Source organism: Peromyscus leucopus, chromosome 16_21 (assembly GCF_004664715.2).
Source record: "Peromyscus leucopus breed LL Stock chromosome 16_21, UCI_PerLeu_2.1, whole genome shotgun sequence".
NCBI lineage: Eukaryota > Metazoa > Chordata > Mammalia > Rodentia > Cricetidae > Peromyscus > Peromyscus leucopus.
In genome coordinates this window covers 48,748,712-48,758,043 of record NC_051084.1, presented here as the reverse complement: position 1 = coordinate 48,758,043, position 9,332 = coordinate 48,748,712, and the positions used below count along the sequence as shown (strand labels likewise).

General features: G+C 51.8%; 2 protein-coding genes across 2 annotated transcripts; one reads left to right on the top strand and one right to left on the bottom strand.

Moving 5' to 3' along the window:
* Window positions 1-3,689, bottom strand: Ccdc115 (coiled-coil domain containing 115). The gene is made up of 5 exons (XM_028865353.2): window positions 3,484-3,689; window positions 3,296-3,399; window positions 3,131-3,213; window positions 2,250-2,381; window positions 1-637 (listed from the first exon to the last, which is right to left on the bottom strand). Exons 1-5 carry the CDS (start codon window positions 3,592-3,594, stop codon window positions 525-527), a joined length of 543 nt encoding a protein of 180 aa, XP_028721186.1. The 5' UTR covers window positions 3,595-3,689; the 3' UTR covers window positions 1-524.
* A 395-nt stretch (window positions 3,690-4,084) lies between these two features.
* On the top strand, window positions 4,085-9,112 carry Imp4 (IMP U3 small nucleolar ribonucleoprotein 4). The gene is made up of 9 exons (XM_028865352.2): window positions 4,085-4,189; window positions 4,335-4,443; window positions 6,448-6,531; window positions 7,021-7,130; window positions 7,206-7,338; window positions 7,412-7,566; window positions 7,652-7,746; window positions 7,835-7,908; window positions 8,001-9,112. The coding sequence occupies exons 1-9, from the start codon at window positions 4,187-4,189 to the stop codon at window positions 8,111-8,113; spliced, it is 876 nt and encodes a 291-aa protein (XP_028721185.1). The 5' UTR covers window positions 4,085-4,186; the 3' UTR covers window positions 8,114-9,112.
* Window positions 9,113-9,332: the final 220 nt, after the last annotated feature.

Here is a 9,332-nt window from a genome sequence, read left to right as displayed (position 1 = left end):
GAGTGTGTGTGTGTGAGAGTGTGTGTGTGTGTGTGTGTGTGTGTGTGTGTGTGGTCTTACATAATTTTAAAGGGTCTCTAACTCCAGGGCTTAAGTGATCCTCCTGCCTCGGCCTCTAGAGTTGCTGGGACTATAAGCATGGACCACATGCCCAGGCAGAGGTATTTTTACTGACTGGAACTGTCCTGATCTGGCCTAGGTCTGCAGATTCCTTTTCTTCCCTGCACCATGCATGCTGGCTCTGCCGAGGTTCCTCCTTTGTTCACGGACTTGTCCACAAGGAGGGAGGCCCTATGAGAACGTGCACCTACAAGAGGTTTCATCCAAGCTGCTTTCAACACTGCACAGCTTGCCTCATCAAACTTCCTAACTTAACTTCCTAATTCACAAGGCTGGAAACAATACAGACAAAGGGCATTTCTAGGAGGGGCAGTAGCTGAGATGGGGCTATTATGAAAGATGGCCTGAGTAAGGCAGCGACACCCAAGACGGCTATGCTTAATGCCTTTGACAGTAGATTCAGATCAGGCGGGTCCAGGGTCCAACTCCTTCAGTTTTTTCTGGAGGCCCCGGACCTGACCCCGACCCCAGTTGATTCGAGTCTGGAGGTTGGCTATATCTGCAGCCAGCTGAAGGCCTGGGGAGAAAAGAAGAATGTCACCATGGTATGACACAGGGACCTAGCCACCCCCACCTCAGGACCACAGGAGCATCAGCCCTCTCTGGCCTCTACAATAGTCTAAGTGTTCCAGCTATGAGATCGGTCCATACCCTCACCTCCTTAGCACCTCATCTGCGCTAAACCATCATCTCCTCAAACCCCTCCCCCCCCATTCACCGTGCTTGCCAGGAATGAGCACCTCACAGATCGATCACACGAACCTCATGGTCTCATTTCCTCGGTCCTGCAAACCCTCACTGTTCTGAGCTGCCCCCCCCCCCCCACTTTCTTTGCACCTGAGCGTGACCCACTCTCTCAACCCACCACTAGGCTACACCCACCTCTGCTCTCTATCCCTCTACCTCACCCAGCAGGCCAGGCCGTCCTGTCTCTACCCTCAGGGCAGCAGAACTGAAGACTCATGTCCCCAGTCCTCCAGGGAACGCTTCCTCAAAATTCTTAGATTCTAGGAGACCCCAGTCTGTGGGTCCTGGCCTGCAGTCTCTTCTTGGGTATCCCCTGGCCCTCAACTCAATTTCTCTGTGCATCGTTGTCGACAACTTGGGAAAGTCAACGCCAGCACTCCATCCTGGCATTCCAAATCTCTCTCCAGTACAGACGCCGGTGCCGAACCACCAGAACCAGCACACAATTGCCACTCAGCTTTCTCTCGGCTGCTGCCTGGTAGGCTGCCCACCCCCACAGGAGGAACAGCTCTATCCTCCCAGAGTTCGGAGAGGACTCCTCTCTTTCCTTCACTCCTGCAATTAAGCTGTCAGCAAACACTGGGGCTTCCATTCTCAAAACGTGTGCAAGTTCCCCCTGTTACCTCCATTCCAATGCCTCTACCTACATCCCACGGCTGGCCAATCCTGGTACCTGCCTGCTCTCTGCTCTCCAGTCTGTCCCCACTCGGCATCCCAAGGATTCTTGTTACTCTGTTCGTCCTACTGATTCACCCTGATTCTGGATCCACCCACGGAACCTCACCAGAGCCTGGCTCCCTGGCCCCAGCTCCTGGTATCCCGCTCTGCTGACTCCACTCCAGCCCTCTGGCCTCCTCTGCTTTTTCCCCAGGCCACATTCCCCCCTACCCAGGGCTTCTGCCCTAGTAACTAGACCAGCCAGAGCCTAGTTGGTCTCCTTAGCTAGAACAGATTCTAGCTAAGTTCCTCCAGATCACTCACAAAGCTCTTTGTCTCCTCGGAGAGGCCTTTCCTGTCCCATCTTCATGACCCAGCTCCCCAGCCCACCCCCTCCCATGTTACTTTTTTCATGACTTTCAGAGCCTGGAACTACAATAAAAGTCTATTTGTTGCCTATCTATGTATACACGGTCTTTCTCCTACACAGAATAAACACTCCACTTTCTCCCTGCTGCTATTATATGCCTTAGCAGTTAACAAACACGAACCCAGGATGCTAAGGGCAGCCAGTGAATGCTTTTGGGGAACCCCCCCAGCAGACATGCAACACAGTTTGCTACAGTGAAAACCTGCAGAGTCCTCACATGGTGTTAGCAAGTGCTCCCTGTAGATAAAGGGCTAGAATTCAGTACATGGCTACAAAGCCAACAGGGTCCACTCACCATCCCGGAAGCTGGCCTGGGCCTGCCGAAGACTGTGAGGAACCAAGATTCCAAACCAGTTCAAGGGATCTTGAGGGACCACGGAGGTCCCTGACACTTGGGTCTTGGTAGGGCCCTTGCGCCTGCGCAGAGCTGGAGAAAGAAAGGTTAAAGGCCATACAGTCTTCATGACCACAGTGAGTTTATTAATCTAAGTTCACAGTTCTGGAAAACAATGAAGGTTAGAAATTTCCCCCAACAACCCGTGGTGGCGCACGCCTTTAATCCAAGCACTCAGGAGGCAGAGGGAGGTGGATCTCTGTGAGTTCAAGGCCAGCCTGGTCTACAGAATAAGTACCTGGACAGCTAGGGTTGTTACACAGGGAAACCTTGTCTTGAAAAACCAAAAAAGAAAAAAGACAAAAAGAAAAAGAAATCTCCCCCAACCTTTTTGTGTCTAGAAATAGTACTACCTTTCCTTTTGTAATCCAGGTGACTGTGTGTCTACTGACTTCGAGAAGGGATGATTCTGTTTGCCGGTAACAAGATCACAGACTGACCTTGCCCCCTTTCCCTAAATGTTCTGGAAGACCCTGAAATTCCCCATTCTTTGTCTCAGGAATGATTAACTAGGATTAGAGGTTTATTTCCAAGGAACACTTACAGAGATGCACATTTTCCGTTCAGCTGATGAGACTTCCTTTGATTGCAAAACCTATCTCACTATAAAACGGCCCGCCTATAACTTCCTATCAAAGTATAAGAAAGAGCCGTCCTAAGACATTCCAATTGTCTCCAGCTGAGACGCGCTCCATTAACCAGATCCCAAATAAAAGTAATCCTGAGTGTTCGGTGAGTTTTGCCTTTAGCATTAAGAGCTGACACGGGGAAAGAGAACTCACATGCCTCGCTGGGTCCCACTTCCTCGGGGGTCTGGGCATCAGCTTTGATCACCCTGAAGGTCTGGGGTCCATCCTGGGCCTCGCTGTAGGAGAAAGGAAGATGGATCTCTCTGGACACGCAGGCCTACGTCCTGCCCACCCCAGTCTACCTGGAGGGCGCCTCACCTGGCGCGCACGCAGATCTGAGGCTCCATACACGAGGCATACTGCAGGGGCCCCACGGACTTGGCGCCCATGGCATAGCGAGCCTTGGCAAGCGAGAACCATCCCTGGGGAGGCAGGAGAGACTTCAGACTCGGTGTCCCTCCCCGGGCCCCGCCCTCTGTCCCTCCCTCCAAGTCCCGTGGCCCCACCTCTTCCACCCGGGCGTTCAACGCCGCCCGCTTCGCCTCCAGTTCCTCCAGGTCGTTGAGCAGCTGCAGGTACACCGAGTCCAACTCCTCTCGCAGGGCTGGGACCGCCATAGCCCAACCGCTCCCGGGACGCGGAGGAGCTAAGCCACCGCCTCCCAAGCCGCCTACCCACCGCTAGCGCATGTGCGTGCCAGCCAATCGGAGCCCGAGACCCGCCTTGAGGGGGCGTTCCCAGTCCTGGCCCGGAAGTCAGAAGCTACGACATCCGGGTCCCCCGGATCAACGGCCAGGGCACGCCTGGCACCAGGACGCCGGCCCTAGCGCCCGAAGTGGGGCATTTCCTGAAGCGGATGGTTATGAACAGTCGGGCCTTGACTCCAGAAAGCCATGCATCTCGTTGTCCGCTTCCAGTCTTCGCGCGCCGGCGGTTTGAACAGCTCACGGGCTAGTGAAGCCGCGGGCCGACTCATTCATTGGGGCTGTCTTAGACCACGTGACCTTCCGCATCCGGGAACTTGGTTGGCGGCCGGCCTGACCAATAGCCTGGCGACGCCCTCCGCCATCTTAACATGGGGCCCTCTGGACGGCAGTCGGGTCGAGTGGCGACGCCTCCCGAGGCCATCTTGGTTGAGGGCGGAAGTGAGCGCTGCGTGGTGCCGGAGTTGCCTGAAGATCCCAGACGCGTGTGGGAGCGGCGTTCAGCATGGTAGGGTGTTTGAGTTCGCGTTTTGGCTGGACGGGGCGCGTGGGGACGAGGGGGCGAGGGAACGGGGGACTAATGGAGGGCTGGGTTGCTGGGTTGTGGTCCTCGGTGGTCGGAAGTAGATAGCGACCCGGTCTGTCCCCCCCAGCTCCGCCGGGAGGCTCGCCTGCGCCGCGAGTACCTGTACCGCAAGGCCCGGGAGGATGCGCAGAGATCGGTTCAGGAGAAGAAGGAGCGAGTCAAGCGTGCTCTGGAAGGTAATGCCTCTCTAGTCTGGTGGTGCAAACGCGTTTGAACGTCGCGTATTAGTGTGGCCGAACGTCGTTCCCCTCTTTGCCTGTTAGGTAGGACCTCTCACTGGTTTCTGAATGGTCGGTCCCACCAGATAGATATGGTGGTGTGGCTATTGGTGCCGCAGCCCTGTATGTTTACAGGTTGATTGTTAGTGTTGCTTACAGAAGTTTAAAACTTGGCCTTTCTTTTGTCCACACTTCCATTTGTCTCATTAAATGAAGTTTCTGTATCACAAAACTTAATTGGAAATGTCATATTTACCCCTATTTTGTTGGTTCTGTTTCCAAGGAGCTTTGTGCCTATCTGATAACACATCACCTCTGGTACCTCTGACTAAATTCTCATTTTGCAGTTCCTAAGATTTATGACTGTAAAGTATATATGTGTTAAGAAGCATAATGTTAGAGCTAGGATCGCACCTTTTGTTAGACTGCTTGCCTAACTTGAGAGGGGCTTTGGATTGTGCCTCCAGCCTGACTAAACTAGGCCTGGTAGCCTATGCCTCTAATCCCAAACTGGGGTGTTGGAGGCAAGCAGATCAGGAGTTCAAGGCTTGCTCTGGCTGCATGAGTTCCAGATCAGCTTGGGCTGTATAATCATAATGTTAAGGGTCTGTGACCCATCTTCATAACTTAAAAAAATGGAGGTGACTGTAAAGATGACTCGAGGGTTAAGAGCACTTACTGCTCTTACAGAGGACCCAAATTCATTTCCTAGTACCCACATGGAATGGCTCACAACTGCCTATAACCCCAGCTCCAGGGGATCTAGTGTCCTCTGGCAGCAGCCATCCTCACATGTGTAAACTTAGGCAGGCACACACATACACAAAAAGAAAAAAATAATTGATATATTAACATTTATAATGATCACTGTATTAAATATTGCGTTAAAAGGAACCATTTTTGTTATATTAGTATATGTGTTTGGCTGCTTTATTTGTTTGGGTGGGGGCACTCAGTATTGTTTCTAAGATCCAAAAGGTATGGCTAGACATTCCTTGTGAGTACCCCTGGGGAGAATCCTATTCCTGGGCAGATAGGAGCTTATTTTCAATTGGTACTAGAAAGAGTGCTGCTGCAGGGACCCTGCCCTCTACCCCCACATGCTGGAGAGCAGAAGTGGGCCTGTGGATGGCCTGCTCAAATGTGTTTTATTTTCCAGAGTGGACACACCACAGCTTAGCCCCTGGCTACCCCACTTTAGCCCACAGAAGAAATCTCTGACCCACAACCAGCTGAGGCCACTCACCTTGAAGTGTTCTGTGCATCAAGTCTGGCAATGTTCTTTTTTATATTGTTTTGCTATTATTGTTTTAGAGGCAGGGTCTTACTTTGTAGCCTTGGCTGACTTGGAGCTCACTGTGTAGACCAGACTAGCCTCAAACTCATTGAGATCCATCTGCCTCTGCCTCCGAAGCCCTGGGATCAAAGGCGTGGGCCACCACACCCGGTTTAATGTCCTTGTGTGAAGACTTCTCGGGGTCACTGGTCTGCCTTCCTATGTAAGGAGCAGTCTGTTTCTTTCAAAAAAGGCAACTTTTGTTTTTGTGGTATTTCATAGCACCAGGATCTTAGACTTGTAAGCAAACTGCCCACCATTGAGTTACCAAAACTTCATTAAGTTTTTGTCTGGTTATAAAAATGATCCATATTGAAAATGATAAAGTGTTTTAGAAAATGAGCTCCCCAGGTGCCATAAGTTGACAGTGAGGTGAAAAGAAGTTGGTAACTGGGTGTTGTGTCACATCCTATAATGTCAAGTTAGAAGCTAAAGCAGTGCTTATTTATGAAATGAGTAAAGTGGCTGGTTTATTACTTCTCTTTCTCCTGTATTTCTGTACTGACTCGTTAAGAAAGAAGCACAATGCTTTTCCATCAAATTTGTGCAGACTAGTAAACCACACAGTATTCTATAAATTGATGGGACCCTGCTGTGCCTCACTCTGCCCCGTCTTTTCCTTGCAGAAAACCAGCTGATTCCCACTGAGCTACGCCGGGAGGCTCTAGCCTTACAGGGGTCCCTGGAGTTTGACGATGCTGGCGGTGAAGGTAAAACTGTGCCGTGCTGCCCTCTTCCATACTGAACCAGCTTCTCCGCTCACTGGGCTTCTCGTCCTCTTCTGCCACACTGGGCAGTTTCCCACCTGACAGAATTGTCAAGACGCGCTGTTTCTGTACCCATCCCCAGCTCCACAGGGGCTCTCCCCAAGTGAAGGCTTTTACTCTTTGCTGACTCTCCCTCACTGGATTGCCTGCTGAGCAGAGCACTGTCCTTGGCACGGGTACCCAGAGGTCTCATTCACTGCATTATTTAATAAGCAGCAAAGGAATCACAGATATGATAGATGTTTATTGTGAGGAGAAGGAGTCTTCTCACCTCTTGTTTTACCAGTTCAGAGTTTTGGGACCATAGACTATGTTATTGCTCAGTTGTGCTTGGTAACCAATGTAGCTGCCCTGGCCACCAGAGGTGTGTTTCCATCAGTGAAAGTTCTTGAGCAGACTCAGCATTTTTCTTGTCTCTTGTTCTTCTAACAGGTGTGACCAGCCACGTAGATGATGAATATCGATGGGCTGGTGTTGAAGATCCTAAAATCATGATCACTACTTCCCGAGACCCCAGTTCTCGCCTGAAGATGTTCGCAAAGGTACCAGGGGGTGGGGAAGAGGGAATGCCCAGGACCAGTGGCCTCAATTCTAATTTGACATTGGTCCATGGGCAGGAACTGAAGCTGGTGTTCCCAGGTGCCCAGCGCATGAACCGAGGTCGGCATGAGGTTGGTGCGCTGGTGCGAGCTTGCAAAGCCAATGGGGTCACCGATCTGTTGGTTGTCCATGAGCATCGAGGCACACCTGGTAAGGCCTGCCAGAGGGAAAGGGAGCTCGGGCTGTTCTCATGGCAGAGTGTCTGACAGCCTGTCACCTACAGTGGGGCTCATTGTCAGCCATCTGCCCTTCGGTCCTACGGCTTACTTCACACTGTGCAATGTGGTTATGCGGCATGACATCCCTGACCTGGGCACCATGTCAGAGGCCAAGCCTCACCTCATCACCCATGGCTTTACCTCACGGTTGGGCAAGCGGGTAAGTATGGGAACCTGTGCGGGGGCGGGCCAAGGGCAGTAAGGATCAGGCCAGCCACTTGTGATTCGCCTTTCCTCTGCCCCAGGTGTCTGATATCCTCCGTTACCTGTTTCCTGTGCCGAAGGACGACAGCCATCGGGTCATCACCTTTGCAAACCAGGATGACTACATTTCATTCCGGTGGGTCTCTGGGCTGAATTGGGGGCATCATGACCTTTGTGGCCTTTTGGCTGACCCACATTCCTGTCTCTGCTTCCTTTCTCCCCAGGCACCATGTCTACAAGAAGACAGACCACCGCAATGTGGAGTTGACTGAGGTTGGGCCTCGATTTGAGCTGAAGTGTGAGTTTGGGCCTTTAGTTTATGCTGGGGGCGGGGGGCTAGAGGAGGGGCTTGGTTGTGCATGGGATGACGTCTCTTTCCCCTGACCCTAGTGTACATGATTCGCCTGGGCACACTGGAGCAGGAGGCCACAGCAGACGTAGAGTGGCGTTGGCACCCCTATACCAACACTGCCCGCAAGAGGGTCTTCCTGAGCGCTGAGTGAGCTGTGAGCTGCTACTGGCCAGTGGGCTGCAGACTTGGACTCTTGGGGCAGGGCCTTGTCACAGACAGATTGACTAATCCCAAGTGGGGACTGGAGGATCTCAATAAACCCTCTGTCATCATGCTACCCAGCTGCCTCTAACTGGTCAGAGTGGGCCTACGCTCTGTCAGGCCAGACCTGAAAGATGAAGCCCCTGGAGTGTCTGTGGTCTGAAGACCTAAGGAGTGGAGTGTCCTCAGGCCTAGGTTTATGTGGAGTAGAAACAGTCCCTCTCAGGCTGGGGATGGTGCTGCAGATTCCCCAATTCCCCACTGGGAAGTGAATGGTTGTCTCCTCAGGAGCTGGGCCCTGTGAACACTTACTTTGGTGTTAGGATAAGTCTTCTTCACCAGCAGCAAGCTGACCCCACTTGAGTGCCAGCCTAACTTGTCAGTTCAACGGGGTCCCTCTACCAAGCAGGTGCATCCTTCCTTTTCACAGAAGACGTGGTGATGCCAACAGCCTGTCTACTGTTCCTCTAACTCTTGTAGATGGGCCTGCCCAACAGCACACAGGGAGGTACCTCAAGATTCTAACTCTGCCCCAGCCTCTCCCAACTCTCTGTACCCACGTTCCTGGGTTTATGTAGAGTGGTTGTCAAGGCCCAGCAAATGCCCTAGAGTTTACAGAGAGAATTGGTGATGAGATCATCATGCAGTTAGGAGGCCTCTGAGGAAGCCTGTCAAGACATAGGATAAGGCAGATGTCTGCATAGAATGAAAACTGAACAGAAGCCATCTGGATGACATAGGTAAAGGCCTCAGGGTCCAGTAAGAATATTTGAAAGGGAGACATAGGACCCACGGAGGCCAGTGTTCTGAAAAGCCTGGGATGAGACCACCATTACAACTCATGAATCCAGTTCCCTCTGCAAGGCCTCTGGAATCCTGCCATGGCTTGCTCCAGTCTTGAAGAATAAACCTATGTGTGTGTTCTTGAAATTTTTTAAAACAAGTAAAATGTGATGTCCTGTGTTTATTTCTTAAAACTGCCATAAGGAATTACTGTGGACCAGGTAATTTAACAGAAATTTGTTAGTTTTAGAGGTCATGGCACAAGGTCAGGGTGTTCACTCCCTCCTGAGGCTGAGTGTGTTGGGGATGGGGATCTGTTTGCTCTTTGGTGTAGCTAAAGAGTTTTCTCTCCGGTCCCGCCAAGCCCTGGCAGTCCGACAGCCCAC